The sequence below is a fragment of the Felis catus genome, chromosome B3 (genome assembly GCF_018350175.1).
Source record: "Felis catus isolate Fca126 chromosome B3, F.catus_Fca126_mat1.0, whole genome shotgun sequence".
In the NCBI taxonomy this organism is placed as follows: domain Eukaryota; kingdom Metazoa; phylum Chordata; class Mammalia; order Carnivora; family Felidae; genus Felis; species Felis catus.
In genome coordinates this window covers 80829417-80856424 of record NC_058373.1, presented here as the reverse complement: position 1 = coordinate 80856424, position 27008 = coordinate 80829417, and the positions used below count along the sequence as shown (strand labels likewise).

The following is a 27008-nucleotide window of genomic DNA, read 5'->3' as shown; positions in this document are numbered from 1 at the left end:
CTTTAATGTTCTTGTTCACATTTGAATTTAAAATAATAATTACAATAAAAGTCACAGTACTTTTTGGATAAGGTTTCTTTAAAGCATACCTCAGTCATTCATTTTGGGGTAGAAGTAAATGGTGTGAATAAAGATGGTAAAGGAATAAAGGAAAATACACCTTAAAATTTCAGTAAAGTGGGGGCACTTAGCTGGCTTAATAAGTAGAGCATGCAACTCTTGATCTCTGGGTTGTAAGTTCGAGCCACACATTGGGTGTAGAGATTACTTAAAAAAAATAAAATCTTTAAAAAAAATTTAGTAAAGAGTAGTCTGTTACAACTTTTCATTTTTTTTAAGTTTTAATTTTTTTTATATTGAGAGAAAGAGAGAGAGAGAAAGAGAGAAAGAGAGAGAGCTCAAGGGGCAGAGAGAGACAATCCCAAGCAGCTCTGCATTGTCAGTGCAGAGCTGGATACTGGGCTCAAACTCACTAACTGGTGAGATCATGATCTGAGCCCAAACCAAGAGTCTGATGCTTAACCAAATGAGCCATCCAGGTGCCCCTCTTGTAACTTTTCTATTTTCTGTTAATAGCATAATCATTTTCCTAGCTTCCAAGTGCTCTCTCTGCAGGTAAAAAAAAAAAAAAACAAAAAAAACAAAAAACAAAAAACGAAATGAAGTCAATCATTTAAATTCTGGTATATCTTTTTAAAAAATAAAAATATTTTTTAGATTTAGCTCTTTATTCTTTAAAAAAAATTTTTTTTTAATGTTTATTTATTTTTGACAGAGACAGACTGCGAGTGGTTTAGGGCAGAGAGAGAAGGAGACACAGAAGCAAAAGCAGGCTCCAGGCTCTGAACTGTCAGCACAGAGCCCGACGTGGGACTCGAACTCACCAGCCGTGAGATCATGACCTGAGCCGAAATCGGACGCTCAACCGACTGAGCCACCCAGGCGCCCCTAGCTCTTTATTCTTATTGCCAATAACTAGGCCCTTTCTCCCTCCACCTATGGAGGATTTCAGCAACCTCCCAGCTAATTTTCTCATCTAGGTAGCTCCTTTTAAGCCATTCTATCAATCTTTCTAAGACCTAATTCTTCTAGTCAGTGTTCTAATCCAAAACTTGCTACTCACCTAAGCTTAAATTCTGCATCTGGCATTCGAGGCCCTACTTAACTTTAGTTCTTACCTTCTCTCCCCTTCATTGTTTAATGCAGATTCTTTGCTCAGGGCACTGTCCCTCTTTGCTTTGTCAGAAGATATCAGGCTTTGCTTGTTTTCTTCCCCCTCCCTTGCACTGTCTATATTCCACCCATTCTTCAAGGTACAGAAAGAATGCTACTTCCTCCTTGAAGATTTTCCTGGTAGCTCCAAATCATGTTTATAGCTACCAAAGAATTTTCTGTATGTGTTGTAGTTGTGACAAAATAGTGGAATCCTCTACCCTTTTCTCTTGATTTGAACTGTTAACAGGAGACCTAGGGATCATTACGTGCGACAGTGGGACACGTGCCTATATATGTTTGAAGTGAAAATCTGTAATTTCCAAAATACTGGCTAAGCATATGCAGGTTGCTTAAAGGGACACAAATACTATCATGTAATATTCATTTTTGTTTAAAAGATGAAAAGGGGAAAGTACAGTGAGAGTGTCCGAGGTATGGGTTTGCTTATCTCACAAACCAAGGGGTTCGTTTCTTTATTAAAAACAGCTATATTTACATTTCCAATTAACTACATCCTAAAAATCTCCAAGTACGTCTTAGAAGCAAGCGGATTTTATTTTCAAAGCGTGTAAAACAAAACGTTTGAAAGGAATAACTACGGATGTACTTGAGACCACAACCCACAGAAAAGACAGTCAAAAGCACACTCTCAGCTGCGCTGCTTACCGGGACGCCACTGAGCCTGAATTCACGCTTTTTGCAGCTCAGTTCTCTTATCAGTGGGATGGAGATAATACTTGAAAATACTTTCTTCTCAGGGTTATGGTGAAAGGTTTTCTTTCTCGTGAACTGCAGGGGGTTCGCCTCCCAGGACACCGGGTGGGGGGGAGGGTGCTTTTCCTCCTGCGACGCACTTCCGCGCGCGAGTAGGGCTGCTGGGCGGGGAGGGGGGGGAGCTCGCGTCGGAGTGCGGGCCGCCGGGCCGGAGACTAGGCAAGGACAGGTTGGGCCACCGCTATGACGTGCAGCGTGGGGGCCTAACAGCAGGAGCACGCTAAGTGTGTAGGCACGGTGCAAAACAAGCTGAGCGTGCGTGCACCAGTGTGCGGGGGTGCTGGGAGCGTGCTCGCATTGCCAGCGAAGCGTAAAGGCGCCAAGGCATAGGACCGAAAAGCGACTCCTGATAAGGGAGTCCGAGGCCCGCGGGGCCAGACCGTCCCGGTAGTGGCGGCCACGCGTCCGGTCGGCCGGCGCCCCAGGTTGGCGCTGCTGCGCCGCGGGCCGACAGGTCTCCGCAGCGCCCCACGTGGCGGCCTGCGGGGCCGCTGCCGGGAGAGTCGATTTGCTCCGCCTCCGCCGAGCTCGGCTGCCCTCCGCAGCTTCCCCGCCCCGCTCTCTTTCGACCCTCCTCCCTTACCCCTCCGGGATCGCGATGGACGCGGCCTCCCCCCGCCGCCGGCAGCACCGCGCGAGCCTCTGAGCTTCAGGCCTGAGGAGCCGCGTGCCGGGGACCGGACGTGCGCTGGTTGCAGCCGGTCGGGGGAACCTCTCGCTTCCCTGTCACCAGGTCCCCACGGAGGAAGGGGAGGGACGAGGCGCGGCTTTTCCTGTGCCGCTTGCCCGGCTCGACCTGCGCGGCCTGCGGCTTCCTGGTAACTCGAGGGCCGCGGCCGGGCCTGGCTCTGCCCGCGGCCTGCTTGGAGCTGGACGGGAGCGGTTTGGGACGACAAGCCCGGGTAAGAGCTTAAAGGATAGGGAGGCGGGAGTGCCTTACGCGGTCGGAAGGGCCAGCCTGGGGGCCGAGATCCGGGATGCCCGGCGGCGTCCCGGGAGCGAGACCCCAGCTCCAGTTGAGGTCGGCCGGGCTGCTGCGGGCTTACCCGCTTAGCCCCTTTGTTCCCGTCCCTCGGCCCTGCCCGCGGCGGGGCCCGGCTTGCCGGAGCCGGAGCCCGCGGCGGGCCCCCCTTGCCCTTGAGAAGGGTTCGCCGCCGGGTCGGCCAGGGACGTCCCCCGGAGCCTTGGAGTTCCGGGCGCATCTCCCGAGAGACCCGCCGCCCTGCTCGGCCCGGCGGCCTGCTCTGGGCACTGGAGGCTTGCTGCTTCTCCTCCTGAACTTCCCCCTCCTAGACACAGGTAGCTAACTTAGCGGGGTTTGGTGCCAAGAAACCAGAGCCAGGTGCCTGCGCCTCCCGGCGCGGGGCTCGGCTGGGCCCGGAGTGTTGGGTCATTCCTGCTGGTCGCCGCCGTTGGGTGCCCACCGTGATCCGCGGTTGGATTCACACACCTGCAGCTGGCGTACGTGGGACCCAAAGCTGTCGTCCCGTCAGGGCGCCTACGGGCTTTTGTAATGACTTGCCTTTTGGGGCTGCTTCTCTTATTTCGTGTTTTTGTTTTTGTTTTGTTTTGTTTTTAAGCCAACTGCCCCATTCTGTGGGGATGGGGAAAGAGGACCGTAGATTGGCTTGTATTCTGATCCGTAAGGTGTTAGTCCATTGCATTTACTTTTAGCATTTCTTTTTTAAACTTTTAAGAATAGTTGCCAGGACTGCCAGAACTCTTAACCAAGCCTTTATTCATAGATACATCTTGTATCTAATTATTGTTCGTATGTGGACATCTTAAGAAGCAGTAAGTCAATTAGGAAGTCAGCAGAATTTGTGAAATTGGAGATAATCTTAAAGCAGAAACTTATTTTAGAGGGGGATTGGATCAAAGTGTTTAGAGTCTCCTCAAAATACTGAATCTAACCCTTATCTGAAGATCAGTTTTGGGTGGAGGAGGGGGGAAGAAGTTTGCTGGAAAAAAAAAAAAAGAACCTTTAGGAGGGTGTTCTTTGCCTTTTGGCACAGACGTTGGGTGATAGCAGTAGTGGGATCTGAAGCTTGTTTGACTGTGTTTGACAAAGACAGCTCTGGTTTCCAGTTCAGTAGAAACTACCTACCCTTATACTCTTGTGCAAAACTGGTTTTTATTTAGTATGATATATAAACATTAAACCTGAGGAATAAGGAAAGTGGAAAAACTGCTTTAAAGTACTTTCTCCAAACATACTTATGAGTCTTTTCTAATTCCTAGGACACCAGGAACATTTGGTTCTAGCTGATATAAAAGAAAAAAAATTTTAACCCAAGCTGATCTGTCCTGGATATTTAAAGGAATTTTCCTTTTACTTTTTTAATTTAAGCAAAGAGGCTTTTAAAAAACCATGGCAGATGTGGATCCTGATACATTGTTGGAATGGCTACAGATGGGACAGGGAGATGAAAGGGACATGCAGCTAATAGCCCTTGAACAGCTATGCATGCTGCTTTTGATGTCTGACAACGTGGATCGTTGTTTTGAAACGTAAGTACATCTCTTCATCATCTTTTGGAGTTGCTCTGGTGACATCTGTTTTCAACCATTTGCTGACTTCACTTTGCGTAGAATTTTCTCTAGTGAGTTTTAAAGTTAACTTTTTAGAAGTTTCTGCAGTTTTACATTTTATTTCTGAGAAATAAAAATTAGTAAGTGAAGAAATTCCTGTAATGATCATTGTCATGACACAAATATGTTTGTTGAATGAATAGGAATTAGGGAAAACTAATTGTAACTTGATTTATTTTCAAAATACGTTATGAACTGAGAAAATACAAATACTTCTTTAAAGGTACCTATTTCTGTACCAAGAAATTACCTTGAAATAAACAAGGAAATAGAAAAGATAATGAACTTAGTTTCCAATCTCCCCTTTCTTCATTAGTATTATATGACATTGTACTTTTGTTAAAGCAAATGATTGCTTTGTAAATTTCAGTTTGGAGGGTTTAAATTGGATGTTACTCTTATAGCATATTTTTGGAATGTAGAAACAGATTTTGAAATTTTAGAGAGTTTAAACAGTTTTATTCAGAGGTTTTAATGTAGAATTAGTGCAGAAATGTAAAAGAGAATTCATTACTAGATTGGCTATAAATGTTGTTTTTTCCCTCGTGTGATACTTGCCCAGTTAGATTAACCATTCTTCTGAATGCTGAACACATTTGGTTTTTATTGTTTATTTTATATTAATTAATTAAAATTTTGAATTCCAGTAGTTAGTAAATGAAAACTCAGTTGTTTTCTGTATTTGTTTTAATGCTAGTTTGAAGAAATTAGAAAATGTTTTAGATGTTGACTTAAAACTTGCTATAATTATTTTAATTTCTTTGGATGGCAATAAAGGCTCTTATTACTAAATTGACAAAGTATTTTTAATTGTTTTCAATTTTGAATGAATAATTAAGATGAATTAATAAACGAAAATAACTTTTGGTTGTAAATCTGATTAAAATGATAAAAATCTTAAGATAAAAACCCTTATAAACAAAGTTTCAAAATCACAGTTTGTTAATGGCCAATTTATGTCAACTAGTTTTTGTTATTAACAAACTTTATAATAATTTAGCCCTCCTGTTGACACTTGTTTTAGCAGGGTTCATAGCAAAGTGAAGTAGAATTTTGAATATTCATAGATTTCATTAGAAGGTCTTTATTAACTTGAGAATTACTTTTGGTATTTTATTAAAAATTTTTTTTGTTTTTAATTTTTCTTTTTCTTTTCTTTTTTATTTATTTTGAGGGAGACAGAGACAGCACAATTGGGGAGGGACAGAGAGAGAGAGAGAGAGAGAGAGAGAGAGAGAGAATTCTAAGCACTTACAGTGTGGAGCCTGATGTGGGGCTTGAACTCATATGAACTGTGAGATCATGACCTGAGCCTAAACTAAGAGTTGGACACTTAACCAACTGAGCCACCCTGGTGCCCCTAAAAAAAAAATTTTTTTTTAAAGTTTATTTATTTTGAGAGAGAGGGTGGGAGAGAGAATCCCAAGCAGGCTCCATGTTCAGCATGGAGCCTGACAGAGGGCTGGATCCCACAACCATGAGATCATGATCTGAGCTGAAATCAAGAGTTGGACACTTAGCCGACTGATCTGCCCAGGGGCCCCACTTTTGGTATTTTAAAAAGTTATACTTGTGGGTGTCTGGGTGGCTTAGTCAGTTAAATGTCCAACTTTGGCTCAGGGCTCGTGAGTTCGAGCCCCATGTCGCGCTCTGTGCTGACAGCTCAGAGTCTAGAACCTGCTTTGGATTCTTTGTCTCCCTCTCTTTGCCCGGTTCCCCTGCTCACACTGTCTCTCTCAAAAATACACGTTCAAAAAAATTAAAAAAAAAAAAAAGTTACACTTGCTAGTCAAATTAACGGTTGTTTTGCATCTTCTCTTAGGTACTAATGTATAGTAATTTGTAATGGCATTAAAAAAAGTGTTACCATATAAGAACAATTTTTAAGGACATTTTTAAAATATAAAACTCATCCCTATATAAAATTCTACCATCGTAACATAATTGTTATTTTTTCCATTTTCCCTTCTAGACTTTTATATTTGATACAATGTAATTTTAAGAAAGATGAAATTAAAGTCGATGTGACTTATATTTTTTATTTACTTAGTAAAGATACAAGACTATTTCAAATTGGAATGGTTATCCCTGTTTCATGTGGCATAACAGTCATTTGTCTACCTAAAAATGGATGTTTGATTAAATTTGTGGCAATTAAAAAAAGAAACAAAACTTAGTTTGCTCTCTTTGTTCTTTAGTCAGATTTTTCTTGTCATAAGGAAAATTTAAACCAGAGAGGCCCCATAGTGAGGTGGAAAGAACGGGCTGTGGCATCAGAGATCTGAGTTCAGATTCTTGGATTCTTGATCAGCTACATGTAATTTAGCTTTTGAGAGCCTTTCTTTCTCTATAATATAGCAGTTATCTTCTTTATTGTAGGCTCTTTGTGAGGATTAAATGAAAGAATGTATGTGAGAAGTGTTTTGGTTAAAGTGGGCTGCATACTAATATTAAATTTCTAATTTTGAATTTCATTTTGGGACTTTATTTTGTAAAAGTGATTGATTTTGGAGAGCCTTTTTAAATTCTTTGCAACAGTCAACAAATAAGGTAGGGAAAAACAAGATGATACGCATATTTTGAATATTGGTGAAAATCTCCCATACCAACTTGAATTCATAAGATACTAGCAAAGAGTCCTTAGTTACATTGAGTAAATATATGTTCAGATATTAATAGTTATATGTCTGTTTAGTCAAAAAAGGCAGATGTTAAGTCTTTAATTTAGATTTTACATGGCTCTCCATTTTTTGTACCAGTTTTGACTGTCTTTTTGAAGTTAATGAATATATATTTTCTGTGAAACTGTGATGTTTCTTAGTAATGCTTGAACTTATAAGGTTATGCCCTAGAGAGTAAAATACAAGTTCGGGGTTAGTTTTTGCTTTCATTTGTGGTTAGTGAGTTAAATTTAATATGTTACAAATTTAATAAGAATTAAATGAATTACAAATGATTTTGCATTCACATTAAAATGGATGATTATCGTACATACTATTATAAGTAGGTGCATCCTGGGTTCTTGTAGATCCTGCCTACTATATTTTCAGACAGTATAATTGAAAAGTCGTCTTTTCAGGGTGGAATCTAAAATTTCCCCAGAAGATCTAGAAAATGGAATATTAGGGGTACTACTTTTAGGTACCAGAAGGCTCTTTTTTAAAAAATAATCATCTTAGTTAATTATGAGGGCACAAAACGATGCAGAGTACAAAGTCTCTTGCTCTCCTGTTTCTGACTAATCAGTTCAAAGGCAACCACTATTAAAGATTTTCCTAGTGTATTCTTTGGGTGAGATCCCAAAGAAGACTCTCTCGAGTCTGGATTCCAAAGTGGTTGAATACAGTGGTAAAAACCTTCTGTTGTGTATTTACAGGAAAAAATAAAAAATACTTACAACAGTGACAAAGGTTTAACCTTATAAATTGTCTTCCTACTTTATGTCAGATGTTAGAGATATGGTGATGACCAAAACAGATAGAGTCTCTGCTCTTATGGTGCCTACTAGTCTAATAGGGAAGGCAGATATTAAGTAATTATAGAAATAAAATTGTGGTTATAAATTGTGATAAGTGCGATGAAGGAAAAGGTTAGGGTGCTATGACAGTATGTAGAACACACATGACCTGAAGGGGTGGGAATGGTCACTGTGGCCTTCTTTGAGGAAGTGGTTTTTCCTAGAGATATGAAGGATGAATAAGTTTATGGGATAAAGTATGAAGAGGTGAGGTAGAAAGGTGTTCAAAGAAGAGGCGATGTGTGAAGAATTTGAAGTAGCTAAGTATGACGTGATTGAGTAACTTACAGAAAACTACTGTCACTGGGACAAGGAAAGGTTGCAGAGTGCTTTGTAGAAGGTAGAGGCTAGATGGGATGGAGTCTTGTATATATGACAAGAAAAGCTTTTGGTTTTATCTTAAGAGATAAAAGTACTGTAGAAGACTGTGGAGTACTGTAAGAGTGACTGATGTGATTACGTTTGTCTTTCAAAAACATTAACTACTCTAACAAAAGTAGATAGGTGGAGAGGACAGAAAGAACAAATGCTTGTAGACTTGGTAGATTATTATCCAGAGAGAGAGGTTTGTAGTAACAGAAGTAAAAAGAAGTGGATAGATTTGAGATAGATTCAGGAGGTAAAATAGAACTTGTCGAATGATCGTATATGAGAGTGAGAAAGGAGGTATCTGGAATATTTAGGTTATAATGGATGATGGTGCCATTCATTGAGAGAGAACACTGGAAGAGTTTTGAGGGGCTAAGAACATGAGTTTGGATTTGGCTGGATTCTCATATCTGCCTCTGCATTCAGTCTGTTGCATTGTATTTTGATTGAAATGTATGAAAAAAAAATCCTCCACAGATGTAGTTGGCAAAGGGAGGAATGTTGTAATGATTTTTTAAATATAATTATGGGTATTCTTCTTTGATACCATACAAAACTGGACAAGTGATAGTTTCTTAAGGGTTAGTTACAATGTGGATTCTGAATCATGTCAGTGAACTTTTTATACTCTGTACCCATCTTTAAGCTTGTACAATTGTGCACTGATCATTGATTTACTGAGCTGTACAGATATTCCAAATGTTAACATATGTCATTCTACAGTATCACAAACTCACATTTGTTTAATGTGAATACTGATATCAGAAAAGTTTCATATTGGGAAGCTGTCCAGTTCATGGTGGCAGATACAAGTTTTCCAAAATTGTCATTTTTGCTTGAGAGCTTTAATGTTATCATTGGCGATAAATACTGTCAGTTGTTTTCCTTGAAGTGGAAGACTTATTTACTTCGTTAAGTTTTAAGAAAATGTTTGCCAGATATCCAAGTCTTAATAATCATGGTTTGTCGGAAGTTCTTTCAAGTAAACATGGTGTTGCATGAAAAAAGTGTCTAGTTCAGCTCTATAACAGTGCTTTCCTTTGACACAACCATCATTCTTCAGGATGCAGAAGTGCTTTACACTTACTTCCATTTTCTGATGTAGGATATTAAAAAAAATAGGTATTCGAGGGTTGAGTTACAGTAAAATAATTATTTTTGCTTCATCAAGGTTATTCTGTAGTGAAATTGGCTCCTCCCTCCCCCCCCCCCATGCTAGAGCTTGGCAGTGAAGAATCCAGTTAGTAGTAGTACAGTTTAGTACCCCTGGCCTTGATTCATGCTGAAGCACCAGCAGTTTTATCCACCATTGCTTTTGCGTCATTAGTATACATGTCAACACAGGAGGAAAGTGATTCAAAAAGAGAAAGGACAATTGTGTTTAATTGTGGTGAGAGGTCAAGTAGGGTGAAGACTGAAAGGTGTCCTTTAGCCCCATTCTCAAGGGCATTGATTTTTTTTTTCTTTAAGTTTATTTATTTTGAGAGAGTATGGGCATGAGTGGGGGAGGGGCAGAGAGGGAGTGACAGCATCCCAAGAGGGCTCCGCAGTGCCAGCACGGAGCCCAACGTGGGGCTTGAATTCAAGAACTGAGAGATCATGACCTGAGCTGAGATCGAGTTGGACGCTTAACCGACTGAGCCACGCAGGCACCCCCTAAGATCATTGATCTTAATGAGAGCTGAATGGAGGGTGATAAGGGGCAGATTGGAATTGGTCCAGAAGTAGGATATGAAGAAATAGAGATGGGGAGTGTGGAAAAGGTTTTTGAAAAATTAGATTGGAATGGGGGTGTAGGGTTTTGTCTTTTAAAGGTTATAGAGGTAGGAGAGAGAATGGAATATCTATAGTGTTTAGGATTCTGAGGAACTGGGAGAAAATCAGCTTCTGTTAAGACTGGTGCTTTTTAAACTTCAGTGTGCATGATGTGAATCATCTGGGGATCTTGTTAAATTGCAAGTTATGATTCATTTGGTCTGGTGTGCTACCTGATAGTCTGCATTCCTAGTATGCTGCCAGATAATGCTGAAGCTGTTGGTCAGAATATCTTAGTTTAGTAGCACAGCTCTCACTGTTGGAGAGAGAGATTTTAGGTAGTGTGTTCTTGTTGTAAAGCAGGGAAGATGGAGAGATTAAATGCAGATGTTTTAGGTTTGATGGTAAAAAGCTGAAGGGATTTCTGTCTGATGACATCTGTTTTCTCCCTGGAGTAGGAGACTAAAAAGAGTGACAATACCTCGGATTGGTATGGGGAAATTATTATGCTCATATAGTGCTAGTAGCTTCATAACAGATATCCCTGTCTCCAAGCTGACTGTACCCAGAGTTATAGTCTTAAAATATTCATGGTCTTTTCCCCCAACTTTTTTGAGGTGTAAAGGGTCTTAAAATACTGATTTGATTGTATCACTCACTTTTACAAAATCTTCTGGGTCTTTACCTAATGGACACAATTTAAATGTTGATTTCAAAGACATCTCCTGTGTTCCTACAGTACTAGATACATAATATAACTACTACTTTTGTTTTTCTGTTGCTAAGCATAGTGCCTGGCATACAATAGCTAATATCCAGATACTGAGAAACTGAAGAAATTATTCATGTTGTGCTTGTTTTTCACTTAGGCCTAAAATGCCTAAAAAAAGTACTTACGGAGTCATGAAATTAGTTGGTAAGCATGCAAGAGAAGGAGCATTGTATTCTCTGTAGTACAAACAATGACAGCATCAATATATATTTTCCCTACCTCTCTGTGTTTATGTACCTGCCTTTTCCGTATTAACTCCTGTTTTCATCTACCTCATGGTAGAGTAACAGGGAAGTTAAATTACTTTTTTGATCAGCCCACAGCTGATGCTTTCTTGATTAGAGAATGTTCACCAAATATGTATAATCCTGAAAAGTTAAGTAATTTCTGTTTACAGAAATCAGGTGTTTATATACTTCTTTTCAGTGGACAGCAGAAAGAAGCGCTGGAAGATGAAAACCATTCTCTAAGGTTCTTATCCCTGGGCTCTAGGGGGCTCATAGATAATGATCTTTAGTGAGCTTTGTTTATCAAAGTGTCTGTCGCCTTAAAATGTAAAAAAAAAAGCCAACTCTTCCAGTTTATAGAAAATTTTAGACCTTTGAGTTCCTCAGAGCTTAGCACTGTCTTGTTCATCTTTGTATCCTACCCCCCAACACTTAGCACAACACTTGGCATAAAAAGGCATTCAGTAGATATTTGTTGGATGAATTACAGTCATATTTGTGTGTGTATTTTAACTGGAGAAAAGCAAATCTACCTATTGGAATTTTACTCCTTTTTTCTTTGAGAGGGAAGGCCATAATTTTCAACTGCCCTGCCATGAGTTATTTTTAGTTAAGCAACACAGAGTCAAAGCTGGGACAGGGACAAAAATAAAAGATTTGGGGCACCTGGGTGACTTGGTCAGTTGAATGTCTGACTCTTGATTTCAGCTCAGGTCATGATTTCAGGGACATGGTATCGAGCCCCACATGGGGCTTAATGCTGAACATGCAGCCTGCTTAAGATTCTCTCTCTCTGCCCCTTTCCCTTGTTCACACTCTTTCTCTCTCTAAAATAAAAAAATTAATAAAATAAAATAAAAGATGAAAGGACTCAAAAGATGCTATTTATTATCTTTACAAAACCAAATTTATTAGACTTTTATAGTTAAACTTTTGTTTAGTTTTATATAAAAGAAATGGAGAATTTACAGACCGTAGTCAGTAAAATATTGCCGCTATACATAACTTCCTTTTTTTTTTAAAGTTAAATTGTATATTGTAAATCTGAAGAAATCTTGGCCAAAATTCAAGTGATGCAGTCTAGAAAAAGAGTATGATATAGTATAAAAACTATTGCAGTGCCCAGGGAAATTATTTCTCTTTGGAAGCTCATGAAACTTGTTCTTATTTTAAGTTATTTATCTCTGCTTTTCATCAGGGAAAGGTTCTGATGTGATTGCAGGTAGCATTTTGGAAACCATTGCTTAAATATGGATTCATCTGAAGTTTCTTAATCTCATTGGTGTGGTTGACTGGTCTGACAGTTCCATATAGATGAGTAATCCTAATGTTTCCTAATTAAGAAACATAGACCTTTGAGTCTATAGGTTGGTACTATAGTATAGTACTAGGTTTAATATACTGTATAAATGTAATTTCTACCCATAAAGTAAGAGACAAATATTTAGCAAGTAAAATTTTGAGAAACTCTATAATTGAAAATAAGATTTTATACCATAGGTGTATACTTTTAGTGCTATTCAGGGAGGTCTGTGATTATTATATGCATGATCTTTATTTTTTTTCTTAAATATATTTAAATTACAGTAAAGTTCCACTTTTGACAAATGCAGAGCCATGTAACCACCACCCACAGTTGAAATGCATAGCAGTTTCCTAGAGCTGTACCTTTGAAGTTAAATCCTTCCCCAACTCCAGTGCTTGACCATCAGTGGTTTGTTCTCTGCTGCTATAGTTTTGTCTTCTACACAGTGTTGTATGAGTAGAATCATATATACATTGTGTAGCCTTTGAATCTGGCTTCAGATTCAAATGTAAATGTAGTATTGCATTTGAGAATCATCCATGTTGCCGTGTGTGTAATAGTTCCTTCCTTCCCATTGCTGTGTAGTACCATTTTATGGATGCATCCCAGAGGTGGTTTATCCATTTACCTCTTGAAGGTAAATGGTTTTTCTAGTTTTGGTCATTATGACCAAAGTTGCTATAAACATTAGCATACAGATTTCTGTGTAAATATGAATTTTCATTTCTTCTGAAATTCTTAGAGAAAAATCTGACAAGATGCAGAAATTGGGAAACTGATTTCAAAATTACATGGAAATGCAAAGGACCTATGCTAACCAAAACAAGTTAGAGGACTAATGATACTGTATTTGAATCCCTGTTCTATAGCTACAGTAATCAAAACAGTGTGGTATTGATGTAAAGCTAAATGGATTGATGAGATGGAATAGTTCAGAAATAGATTCATGTACAGGGACAAACAAAGGTGCAAAGGCAGTTCAGTGGAAGAGGGTAGTTTTTTTTTTGTCTGTTTGTTTTTTATGGTGCTGGAACAATTGTATCCACATGGAAAAAAGAAAACTGTGATTCATATCCCACACCTTACACAAAAATAAACTTAAAATTAATCATAGATCTAAATGTTAAACGTATAACTATAAAATCTCTAGAAGAATACATAGGAGATAACCTTTGTGACCCTAGGTTAGGCAAATATTTCTTAAATAAACACCAACAACACAATCCGTAGGAATAAATTGATATGTTTAACTAATTCTTTCTGTAATAGAGGACTGTTAAGGTTACTTAATTCTTCTTGAGTGAATTTTGGTAGTATGTCTTTGAAGGAATTTATGGGCATAGAGTTGTTTGTAGTATTCCTTTTTTATCCTTTGGATGTTTGTACAGTATGTAGTGATAATTTTCTTTTTCATTTTGAGACTGGTAATTTTTATCTTTTGATCAATCCGACTAAAGATTACCAATTTTATTAATCTTTTCAAAGAAGCAGCTTTTGGTTTAGTTCATTTTTTATATTTTCTTGTTTTAAGTTTTATTGATTTCTGTTCTGTATTAGTTCCTTCTGCATTGGTTTGAAGTTTAATTTGTCCTTTTTTTCTGGTTCTTAGGTGGAAGCTTAGGTTACAATTTGAGACCTTGTCTAATATAAGCATTTAATAATAAATTCCTCTTTTCGCTTTAGTTGATTTTGTTTCTTTTCATTTGGCTCACAAAATTTAAAAACTTCCTTTAGAACTTTCTTTTTTACCCATAGGTTATTTAAAAGTGTTGCTTAAGTTACAAATATTTGGGGGTTTCCAGATATTTTTGTGTTCTTGTTGTGGTCAGAGAATATACTTTATATTATTTTAATTATTTTAAATCTGTTAAGGTTTGTATTATGGCCCATGTGTCTGTTTTTTGGTGATTTGTCCACATGCACTTGAGAAGAATGTATATTCTGCTCTTGTTGGGTGGGATGTTGTCTAAGTGTCATAATAGGTCAGGTTGATTGATAGTGGTGATCAGTCTATATTGTTGATTGCCTGCCCATGTGTTTTATAGGTTCCCGAAAGACATGTGTTGAAGTCTCCAAGTATTTCTCTTCCATTATTTCTGTTTTTCAAGTATTTTGAAGCCTTGAGGTGTCTTTAAAAGGATTGTTTTCTTGGTGAATCAACCCTTTTGTCATTATGAAAAGACTCGTTTTATCTCTGGTAATTTTCCATGTTCTAAAGTTTATTTTGTCTTCTATAACTATAGCCACTCAAGCTTGCTTGCTTTTTTTTTTTTTTTTTTTTTAAGATTTTATTTTAGGTAGCCTCTATACCCAACATGGGGCTCAAACTCACAACCCTAAGATCAAGAGTCACATGCTTCACTGACTGAGCCAGCTATGCACCCCTCAAGCTTTCTTTTGATAGTGTTTGTTTAGTCTGTGTTTTCCCATCCTTTCAGTTTTAACCAATCTATGTCGTTGTATATATGTGGGTTTCTTGTAGACAGTATATGGTTGGCTTGTGTGTGTGTGTGTGTGTGTGTGTGTGTGTGTGTGTGTGTGTGTGTGTTTTAAGTAGGCTCCACGCCCACTGTGGCACTTGAACTCACAACCCTGAGATTAAGAGTCACGTGCTCTATTGAGCTATTGGCTTGTGTTTCTTTAAATCCAACCTGACAGTCTCTTGTTTGAAATTGGTGAATTTAGACCATTTACATTTGGTATAACTTTTAGTGTATTTGGATATATGTATAATGTTTGAATATTTGTTTTTTGTTCAGTTTTTTTTTCTTTCCTGTCTTTCAAAGTATAGAATGTTTTGTAGTGTTATATTTTAACTTAGCTATTGTGTTTTGTCTCTGTCCCTTTATGTATATATATATTTTTAAACGTTTATTTTTGAGAGAGAGAGAGCGAGCATGTGCAAGTGGGCACCTGCAGGGGAGGGGCAGAGAGAGAGGGGAACACACAATCTGAAGCAGGCTCCAGGCTCTGAGCTGTCAGCACAGGGCCAGTGTGGGGCTTGAACTTGTGAACTCTGAGATCATGACCTGAACTGAAGTCGGCTGCTTAACCAACTGAGCCACCCAGGCACCCCTAATATTTATGTGTTTTAAATTGATATAGATTGAAAATCTCAAGATACTCTGTTACAATTTTCACTTTCAGCAGTCAGGTTAATGGGAAAAGAATAATCTATTATATTTACATATGTATTTATTTCTTTTTTTCATTCCTGTAAAGTTCCATGTATCTCTCTGGTGTTCTTTTCTTTCATTCTGAAGAACTTTCTTTAGTATTTCTTTTAGGGAGGTCTGCTACTGATGAAATTCTCTTAGTCTTCCTTCATCTGAGAATATCTTTATTTTGCCTTCATGCTGTGAAGATACTCTTGCTGGATATAAAATTCTGGGTTGAGAGTTCTTTTCAGCATTGTAAAGATATCATTCCACTATTTTCTCACTTTAATGGGTTTCTGATGAGAAATCTGCGCTCATTCTAATCTTTGTTTCTTTGTGTTGTATTTCCCTTGCTCTTTTTAAGGTTTTTAAAAATATATGCCTTTGGCTTTTTGCTATTGGATAATGATTTTTTCTGTGCATGGTTGTCTTTGAATTTGTCTTATTTGAGGTTTACTGAACTTCTTGAATCTGTATGTCTTTGACCAAATTTGGGAAGCTTCTTCAAATCTATTTTCTATAGCCATTTTTTTCTCCTTTCCTTCTAGGACAATAGTGGCACAAATGTTACATTTTTTGATAATGCTCCCTCAGGTTCCTGAGAGTTTTCCTTTTTTTTCTCCCAATCTTTTTACTCTCTGTTCCATCTGTAAGGTTTTTTCCCCTCACAAATTGTGCTTTTTATTTCTAAAACTTTTATTTGATTCTTTTTTATATTTTCTGTTTCTCTGCTGAAAATTTCTGTTTCCAGTCATTTCAAGAATGTTCACATTTACCTGGTAGAGTATAGCTATAAAAGCTGATTTATAATCCTCTTTGGTAATTTTAACATCCAGATTGACTCAGGCTTGCATCTGTTGGCTGTCTTTTTTTCTTGAGTTGGATAGATCAGATTATACTGATTGTGTTTCAAGTTATTTTAGATTTTATCTTAGATATTTCAGATATTGTATTGTGAGATTCTGGGTTTTATAAAAATCCTCTGGAGATAATGTTGATTTTGTTGTTTTATATTGGTATGTAGTCAACCCAGTTAGATTTAGACTGCAAGTTCTGTCTTGCTCTTTGTAGGTGGTGGTTCCAATGTCCGTGATTTCATAGCCTTTGTTATGGTGTTTGGGTCTACTCTGTACATGTGTCATTCTTAGTATAATCTGGGACTTGGATGGTGGATTATGTCATAGTTGTCAAAGTCTTTGCTGCTGTTCTTCACCTCTCCTCCACTGTGCAGTTTGGAGGTGAGCTTAGGATTTGTGTTGGGGATCCTCTTTTTTGCTCTTTCTTCTGAGATTTCCCCTGTATCTTTTGGCTACCCAGAGCCCTTTTTTACTAGTGTTCTGAAACTGGGACTCTCTTGATGTTACAGCTACACTTCTTCCCACCCCCTATCCTCCATTCTTCTTCCCCCTTGTGCTGGGACTAGACTAGACTGCCCCCCAGGTGAAAGTATTGAGAAAAAAAGAAGAAGATAACAGGATTCTTCTCATGCTCTTTTGACCACAGGGGCTCCTTTTCTTAGTTCCCAGTTCTCTGCAGGGCCTTAGATGCTCAGGCCACCTCCACTGCACTGTGGATGTGTCATTCAGGGTTTAGTTTGAGGCTTAACTCTGAGGCTAGCCTTTGGGCCAGGCAGGGAGAAAAAGCCTCAGTACTTTTTCCTCACACTCTCTGGCTCACAACGACCCTCTTTCTTGGTTCTGAGTTTTTGTTCTGTGCTCCTGCTACATAGTTTGGGGACTTGCCTCATCCGGGGGTCAAACCAGGAAAGAAAAGAGGAAAGGAAAAAAGCCCCTGAAACTCATTTCCATCATGGGTCTTTATTTAAGTTTTGACTTCCTATCCAGTCTATCTGCTGTGTACTTTTCAGAGTCCTCAGATACTTTTTTTTTTTTTCCCAGTGTTTATTTTGTGAGATAGAGAACACAAGTGGGGGAGGGGCAGAGAGAGGGAGAGACAGAATCCCAAGCAAGCTCTGTGCCTTGAGCACAGAGCCTGACATCAGGCTTGAATTCACATACCGTGAGATCATGACCTGAGCTGAGATTAAGAGTCAGACACTTCACCGACTGAACCACCCAGGTGTCTCAGTTGCTTTTTTTGTTTTGTCCAAGGTTTTTGGTTGCAATCATTGGGAGAAATAGGCTGTAATAAGCTTAGTGAAGTTGACTTGTCCCAAACTTTAAATTTATTTTCTGGGAATTACAAAATACGTTTGTTTCAAAAATTTGAAAAAAAATCAGAAAAGGAAGTTTAGAGAATGAGAAATTTGGGAAATTCAGAAGAGTTTAAAGAAGCTTAGAATTTTTCTAATTTTCAGAGAAATTATCTATAACTGCACCATTCAGAAATAAGCCATTTTAACTTTTTACTCTAGTTTTTTCTCAGGATATTTTTACACAAACACTAATGGCTATGAGTTTTTTCATTTATTTTATATTTCTGTTAAACAATATTTGTATCATAAGTTTTCAGTAAGTACCTTAATAAAACCTTCATAACCTGTCATACAATTATGCCATATACTTAATTATGCCCTTGTTATTAGATATATATAGTTCATATCACTGAAATCTTTGTACATTTTTGTCTGATAACTTTTTTGAAGTCTTGAATTCACAATTATATATAAAAGGAAACCAAAACGTCCTCATTTGTTTGAAATATTTAATTATTTTTAGAAATCTGACCAAATGTGTTTGTATATAATTATCTTCTTAGAACCACCTTCAAAATGGTACTGCATTTGATAGAGGACCTTGTGGTTTTAGGTTGTTTTGAACTTTACAGTTTATTGTAGGAAAATCCAATTGAAGATAATGTTACAAATATTCATTCCTTGGAGCAATGAATGAGTAGGTTTCTAAACTTTGATTTTTATCTTTTAAGAGAAATTGGAATGGAAATTTTAAAATGATGTTTATATTTGCCCAGCATGGTTTTGTATGTACCTCAAGTATGTGTTCATACAGAAATAAGGTCTGTATTAGAAATACAGGAATAAAATATGAATGATTGGAGGAGCAGCTGAGTGGCTCATTCAATTAAGCATCTGACTCTTGATTTTGGCTCAGGTCATGGTCTCATAGTTCATGGGTTTGATCCCCCCATCGGACTCTGTGCTGACAGTGCAGAGCCTGCTTGGGATTCTCTCTCTCTCTCTCTCTCTCTCTCTGTCTCTCTCTGTCTCTCTCTGTCTCTCTGTCTCTGTCTCTCTTGCTCTCTCGCCCTCTCGCCCTCCCTGCCTCTCTCTCTCTCTTTCTTAACTTTTTTTTTTTTAATGTTTTTTTAATTTATTTTTGAGACAGAGAGAGATAGAGCATGAGCATAGGAGGGGCAGAGAGAGAGGGAGACACAGAATCTGAAGTAGGCTCCAGGCTTCAAGCTGTCAGCACAGAGCCTGACGCAGGGCTTGAACTCACAGACTGTGAGATCATGACCTGAGCTGAAGTTGGAGGCTTAACCGACTGAGCTACCCAGGCACCCCCCCTCTCTCTCTTTCAAAATAAATAAATACACTTTAAAAAATGAAAAAAATATACTTTAAAAAAATATGAGTGATTGAATTCATTTTGGAATTTACTTGGTAATTTTTTGTTATTCTCATCAGAAACTCTTTGTGTCCTGAAGTGTTTGTATATATGTATATGTGTGTGTGTGTGTGTACAGCTTTAGGTTCTTTATTTTCTTGGTGGGGGGTTGAATAATTCTGTGTTTAATATAATTAAAAAAATTGTTTTAATATGAAATTTATTGTCAAATTGGTTTGCATACAACACCCAGTGCTCATCCTAACAGGTGCCCTCCTCAATTCCCATCACCCACTTTCCCCTCCCTCCTACCCCCCATCAACCCTCAGTTTATTCTCAGTCTTTAAGAGTCTCTTATGGTTTGCCTGCCTCCCTCTCTAACTTTTTTTCCCCCTTCCCCTCCCCCATGGTCTTCTGTCAAGTGTCTCAGGATCCACATAAGAGTGAAAACGTATGGTATCTGTCTTTCTCTGTATGACTTATTTCACTTAGCATAACACTCTCCAGTTCCATCCACATTGCTACAAAAGGCCATATTTCATTCTTTCTCATTGTTTATTTATTTTTGAGAGAGACAGCGAGCAGGGGAGAGGCAGAGAGAGAGGGAGACACAGGATCTGAAGTTCCAGGCTCTGAGCTGTCAGCACAGAGCCTGATGTGGGGCTCAATCTCACCCACCGTGAGATCATGATCTGAGCCGAAGTCTGACACTTAACCAACTGAGCCACCCAGGTGTTCCATTCTCTGTTTAATTTTAAAAGTTTATTAATTTTATTGTGGCCAGTCAAATTTTATGAAGTAAAGTTTTATTTTATCTTATTAAATGTTTATTTATTTTGAAAGAGAGAACATGAGCACAGGAAGGGCAGAGAGAGAAGGAGAGAGAGAATGCACTGTTAGTGCAGAGCCTGATGCAGGGCTTAAACTCACAAACCATGAGATCATGACCTGAGCAGAAATCAAGAGTTGGATGCTTAACTGGCTGAGCCACCCAGACACCCCAATGCTAGGCATACTTATGTGGATGTCTAAGTAGCTTTTTGAATAGTCCAAACAAGAGTTTGAGGTTGGCTTGTAAAAGATGATTGAGAGAAGTGGACAGATTTAGGATATATTTTAGAGGGAAAATTGGTGTGATTTAACTTATGGATTGGATGTGTAATGTGAGGAAAATAGGGGAAAAACTAAGGATGATTCTTAGGTTTCTGGCCTTTTGAATGGTTGTAATAATCACAAAGATGATGATTTGGGAGTGGAGGAACAAAGCAGGAGTTTTGTTTAGGATATGCTCTTTTTAAGGTGCCTGTGATAACCATAAAGTTGAGGTTGAGTTCAACGACCAAGTTGAATTATCTATCAAGATAGGGTTTCTCTGAAAATGATATTAAGAAATTCTCGGTCAACTATACTCAAAAAAAAAAAAAAAAAAAAGATTAAAAAAAATCCCTAACCAACAACTGAAGGCACAGTTTTAAGGTATTACATGTTAATATTACAATGGTTGTTTTAAAGCAGGAAAACCAGTAGAGTATGTTAAGAAACAATACTTGTTTTAAAAAAAAATACTTGTTAGTGATTTTTTTTTAGTTCATTATGAACTTTTAAGTAATATAAGTATAGTTCTTTCAACTGTTTTGTGCTTTTTAGAGATCATTAATTAATATTGGCATGTTTTTCCCTGCCTTTTTGCTCAATTTATAGTTGATTTGTATTGAGATTTTGTAATTTGCTTTGATTCTAAACACTTTTTTTTAAATGTTTATTTATTTTTGAGAGAGAGTGAGCAAGCATGAGAGGGGGAGGGACAGAGAGAAAGGGAGACAGAATCTGAAGCAGGCTCCAGGCTCTGAGCTGTTAGCACAGAGCCTGATGTGGGGCTCAAACTCATAAACTGCAAGATCATGACCTGAACCAAAGTCGGGTGCTTAATGAACTGAGCTTCCCAGGTGCCTCTGCTTTGATTCTAAATTAAAAAATTAGTGATTTTATATATGAAAATGCCTAAATACTTTCTCATTGTTGAAAAAGTAAGGAGCCACAAAAAGAATTATTTTTTTGCCCATTTGTACAGCCCATGTTCTGTACTATAATTTTAGAAAGTTCATGAAGCAGGTTTTCACTCTACCTGACATAAAGTAAGCTCTTATGTGTTCTGACCATCTTTATTTTTCTCTTGGTAATAAAATTGATCACAGTTAAAATCTGAGAACCTATGGTTAGAAATTTTTTTTTTAAACTGTCCCCTACCCATACTTGTTCAGAAGATTTGTCATATTTTGGAGGACACAGCAGGGAATATAGTCCCCAAATTGGCAAATACTACATTTCCACATGAAATATAGAAAAGTTACACTAAACATTTGTTTTCTGTTAATTTTTTGGTGGGCACTTTTTGTACTGGGTAAGAAAGATGAATAATTAACATTTTTAATGTAAAGCATGTGGTAGATCAGTTCTTGTCCTTTGAATCAAGGACTATCTGCTTCAGCATCTTATTTTTTATTCAAAAGTTACTGTTTTCTAAAGAAAAAAATAGTTTTAAAAACTGTGTTGTTGGGTGAGCCTGGGTGGTTCAGTCAGTTGAGTGTCCAACTCTTGATCTCAGCTTAGGTCATGATCTGATGGTTCGTGGGTTTGAGCACCGCTTTGGGCTCTGTGCTGATGGTGCAGATCCTGTGTGGTATTCTCTTTCTCCCTGTCTTCCCCTCCCCTGCGTGTGCATGCGCACATGTTCACATGCTTTCTGCCTCTGAAAATAAATGTTAAAAAAAAAAAAGACTATGTTGTTCCCCAATAGTATTAACATTTTTATAGTCTCTTTTCATTTCTTCAGTTTACTACATATGCATAGGTAGACAGCAGCAAAAGTGCTTTAAGATTCTGATATGCTAGTCAGTCTTCTGATCTTACCTGAGAGCTAGAGGACTATCTCTTATAATGTTGCCTCAGAGCATTTCCTGCTCAGGAAGATTACAAGTGGCTGTGTGACAGAGATTGCTAGTGTTGTGGACTAATAAAAACCACCTGTGTTTAATCAATGACTGGTCAATCATGGAATGCAAGAGATTTTTTTTTTTTAAGCTTATTTATTTTGAAGTGAGAGTGATAGCAGAGGAAGGGGCATAGAGGGAGAGGGTGGGGCTGAGATAGAGAGGGTGAAGTGGTGATAGAGAGGAAGAGAAAGAATCCCAAGCAGGCTCCACACTGTGAGAGCAGAGCAGTACGAAGGGCTCAATCTCATGAACTGAGTGATGATGACCTGAGCTGAGATCAAGAGTCTGATGCTTAACAGACTAAGACATCCAGGTGCCTCTGTAAGAGATCTTTTGAAATCTTTGGTAGTATTCCTGCTGGTGGACTCCTTAAGTTAAGATCATCTAAGCAGATTAAGAGTAGATTGCTTTGATGTTCATACAGATAGTTTTAAAGGTAAGCACACAAAAATTTGGAGGACAAAGTAATTCCACTAAAACATTTAGAGCACACTACCTTTTGTGTTATCTGTAGTCCATTTAAAGCTTAGTTTGTGCAGAGAAGTTAGAATAATGTATTTGATTTCATGTAACTGAGATTTCTATGAAATGTGAATCATGGTCTTTCATATTTTAAGTGTTGATAAAATATAGGGGATATTATTGGTACCTCATAAATTCTACTTTTGATAAAACTGTTTTATGCAGGTTTATATTAGCAGGCATTAGACTATTCATAGGAGGGAGGGAGAGCTAAAGTTAATTAGTTTAATATGGTTACAATGTACTGAGCTAAGTGTTTATATAATTTTATTTAATTTTTGTAACATCCATATAAAGTATGTATTCTTTAGATATTATCTTTGCTTTACAAATGGGGAAATTGGACCAGAAAGATTACAAAGTTGTAAGTTTTTCCCTTGTCTGTTAAACCCCAAATCAGTACTTGTTCCCATAAAACAGGAATTGAATGATGTTCCTGGCCTTCAGGACCTTTTAATGTAAATAAGGAAATAAAATGATAGATTAGATAGCATGGGCACTGTTTGTATGAGGTTTTAGGAACATGAAAGTACCCCTTAGCTATCTGAAGAGGTTAGGGAAGGTTTTACAGAGGAGTTGATGTTCGAGCTGAGTATTGAGTAGGAATTTTTTTTAACGGGGTTTCAAGATAATGCTTCTACTTTATTTAAACTGTTAACTTGATATTTTCAGCAGTGATGAAATTAGCATGTGAGAATTGTTATAGAAACAAAAGCATTGTGAGAAATACTGCCTAATACACATGCAGACACAGTATAAAACGTGCTGTATTATGTTACAGTTATTTATTATTTTGTTAATATTTTGATGTGAAGAATTTAATAATTCTAGGTGTAATATGATTTTTTTTCACTACAGATGTCCTCCTCGCACTTTCTTACCAGCCCTCTGCAAAATTTTTCTTGATGAAAGTGCTCCGGACAATGTGTTAGAGGTGACAGCCCGTGCCATCACATACTACCTGGATGTATCTGCAGAATGCACCCGAAGGATTGTTGGGGTTGATGGAGCTATAAAAGCACTTTGTAATCGTTTAGTTGTGGTCGAACTTAATAACAGGACTAGCAGAGACTTAGCTGAACAATGTGTAAAGGTAAGTCTTTGTTATTTATTGGCCCATTTGAAGGTCACTTAGAGAATAAAAAATATATTTTGCTAAAAAAATTCTTTCATTATTCTTTGAGAGTGGTTGACAGCAGTGGAAATCACGGTTCTTGTGGCACTGGAGAAGATCCTGTGTGGTTTGGGGAAAGAAATCTTATCTTTGATGGAAAATTGTGGGTCACTCACTGCTCATGCGCTTCTGTGCTGGCTCTTGGGTTTTTGGTAGCCACAATCATTTTGAGATAGGTTATCCCTGTTGTTAGCCAAATGATTTTCTCTGAAAATAGTAATAACAGCAACCACAAGTAACATTAACTTTTGGAGTCAGACATTGTACTGAACACTGTACATGTGTTCATTTAAACCTTCATGACAACTTCATATGACATAGGTGCTGCTAACATCAGCATTTCTACTTTCTCAAATAATTCAAGCATACTGAAGTTGAGTAACTTCACTGGGGTTGATACAAGTGGTGGCACAGTCAAAATTTGAAGATTAGGAATATGAACATTAGGAAGTCTGGTTGTAGGGCCCATGGATTTAACTAGTTTTCTTCCTTCCTCTCCTTTTTCCTTGTTCCTTGTTCCTTGTTCCTTGTTCCTTGTTCCTTGTTCCTTGTTCCTTGTTCCTTGTTCCTTGTTCCTTTCCATTCCATTCTATTCCATTCTATTCCATTTAATTTGAGAGAGAGAGAGAAAATGAGAATCCTAATCAGCCTCCACACCCAATGCAGAGCCTGATTTGGGACTCAATCCCTCCTGGATCATGACCTGAGCTGAGTTTAAGAGTTGGATGCTCAACTGACTGAACCACGGTGCCCCTAACCATTTTGCTATACTTCTTTTAGAGTTAGCTGTTTTGTTTTCATTCCTGGTGGGACTAATTATAAACTTTGTGATTTTAAAAGCACCAGTACTGGGCTAGTGGCTTTATTAGATGTACTTAATGAACACATTTAGATTTTGTATGATTTTCTTTTTATGATTCCTATTTCATTCTTGTTATGATTCTTGCTGCTCTAGGTCAGCAGTTTTCACACTTTCTCAGGATCACTTTATAAGCTTACTATTGAAGGGCCCTCAAAGAGCTTTTGTTTATGTAGGTTATATATTTATATTTACTATATTAGATATTAAAACAGAAATTTAGAATATTTATCTGAAAATAAACTCATATGTTAACATACATTTAAAAGTTTTTTTTAATTTTTTTTTTTTATTTTTTGAGAGAGACACAGAGAGCAAGCTGGGGAAGGGCAGAGAGAGAGAGAGAGACAGAGAGAGAGAGAGGGAGACACAGAATCCGAAGCAGGTTCCAGGATCTGAGCTGTCAGCACAGAGCCTGTTGTGGGGCTTGAACTCATAAACGGTGAGATCATGATCTGAGCCGAAGTCAGAGGCTTAACCAACTGAGCCACCCAGGTGCCCCTGTTAATGAAAATAATTATTTCTTGAACAAACAGAAAATTAGAACAGTAGCATTGTTAAGCACTTTTGTATGTCTTTGGTAGTGTCTGGCTTAATAGAAGACAGGTCGGGGGCGCCTGGGTGGCTCGGTTGGTTAGGCGTCCAACTTCGGCTCAGGTCATGTTCTCACGGTCCGTGGTTCTAGTCCCGCGTCAGGCTCTGTGCTGACAGTTCAGAGCCTGGAGCCTGCTTCAGATTCTGTGTCTCCCTCTCTCTGGCCCTCCCCTGTTCATGCTCTGTGTCTCTCTCAAAAATAAATAAACATTAAAAAAAAATAAAAAAAGACAGGTGGATCGTCATACCTACTTTGGCATTCAGTCTGTTGCTATATCACATACAGCTTCTCAAAAACTCCACTGTATATTCCCGAGAAAGTGAGAATGAAAAAAATAATTACGGTCATGGTATTAGTATTAGGAAAAAATTTTTATTTCAAGGATTCCTAAAAATGTCTTCTTTCCACTTTGAGAGCTACGGATGTAGGTGTTACTGTCTTGATTTTCTGCCTCTTCATCTGTAGGTTTATTTCTGTCTGTAGCCTCGGAGGAAGAGGTATATGTTTTCCTGTTTAGAGCTTTTTTTCTCTTCTCAGTCTCTTGATCATGTCACTTCATGTTTCAGGTCTGTTATTTTACTCCACTGTTTATTCACAGACTCATATTTTCAGATTCTTTCTTGTCTCTTACACCCTCCTTTCCCTTTTTCTGTTTCCTTTGCAGATTATTATTACTGATTTATTCTTTAGTGGTGATATTATATAAGGTTCTTTCTTACCTTCTTAAAACTATATAAATTTGCCTAGACTGTCTTATCTATTAACATCAATACCATTCAGACATTCTTATCTGTAGGCCTGACCTCTCTTGAGTTCTAGACTCCATTTTCAAAGGCTGTTGGACAACTCCAGCTAGATGTCTGAATTCATGATCTTTCACTACAGATACAGTTATTTTGATAATTGTCATCAACTTCACCCAGTCACTCTAAACAGAAACCTGTACTTTATCCACTCCACACATGTAATTCATAATCAAGTGCTTTTCTGATTTATTTCCTTTTGTTTGTCTCTGTTAACTGCCTTAGTTAAGCTCTCATCCTGTCTTGAATATTCATGCTTGAATTTTTTTTTTTGCATTTGCCTCTACACTCTTTCTGTGCTGCATTCCCAGTTATTAACTAGAAACCTGATCATATTATTTTTATGCTGAAAATATTTTTCATGCTTGAAAAAAATTTTTTTTCTTGCTTAAAGAATAGTCTAAATTTCTGGTATGCTCATAAGATCTGTGGACTCTGTTAACTCATTACTTCTACCCAAACTCCTTAAACATCAACATAATTTAGAAATCAAAGTTGGTTTTTAATGTTTTGACCTTCCTAGAGTAAGTGTGAGGATGATGAATAATGTAATAGCAAGCATTTAATGATTTTTTTAAATGTCTAGGACCTTTATAAACTTTTGCTTAGTTACTTTAATTGCTTAGCTTGCTATATAGTCCTTAGCCTCTGAACCAATAGTGTCCAACGTGGTCGCCATATAGGACATTTCAAATGTGGCTACCCCAAACAAAGATGTGCTATAAATATAAAACCTACATGGGATTTTGAAGACTTAATACATAAAATAATGTAAGGTATATCAAATTTTTTAATTTTTTAATTTTTGGGAGAGCCAAGAGGGGGAGGGGCAGAGATAGGGAGATAGAGG

General features: G+C 37.8%; 1 protein-coding gene across 6 annotated transcripts in view; it reads left to right on the top strand.

Annotated features, from left to right (window-relative positions):
- Positions 1-2752: 2752 nt before the first annotated feature.
- Positions 2753-27008, top strand: part of HECTD1 (HECT domain E3 ubiquitin protein ligase 1) — a 91811-nt gene continuing 67555 nt past the window's right edge. For 5 of the 6 annotated variants that reach the window (XM_023255630.2, XM_023255628.2, XM_023255627.2 and 2 more), the window contains exons 1-3: positions 2755-2891; positions 4340-4500; positions 23586-23820. In XM_023255630.2, the coding sequence (XP_023111398.1) occupies positions 4361-4500; positions 23586-23820 (375 nt within the window). In that variant the 5' untranslated portion in view covers positions 2755-2891; positions 4340-4360. Of the gene's footprint in view, positions 2892-4230; positions 4501-23585; positions 23821-27008 lie in introns of all 6 variants that reach the window. The other variant, XM_023255626.2, reaches the window with a different exon arrangement.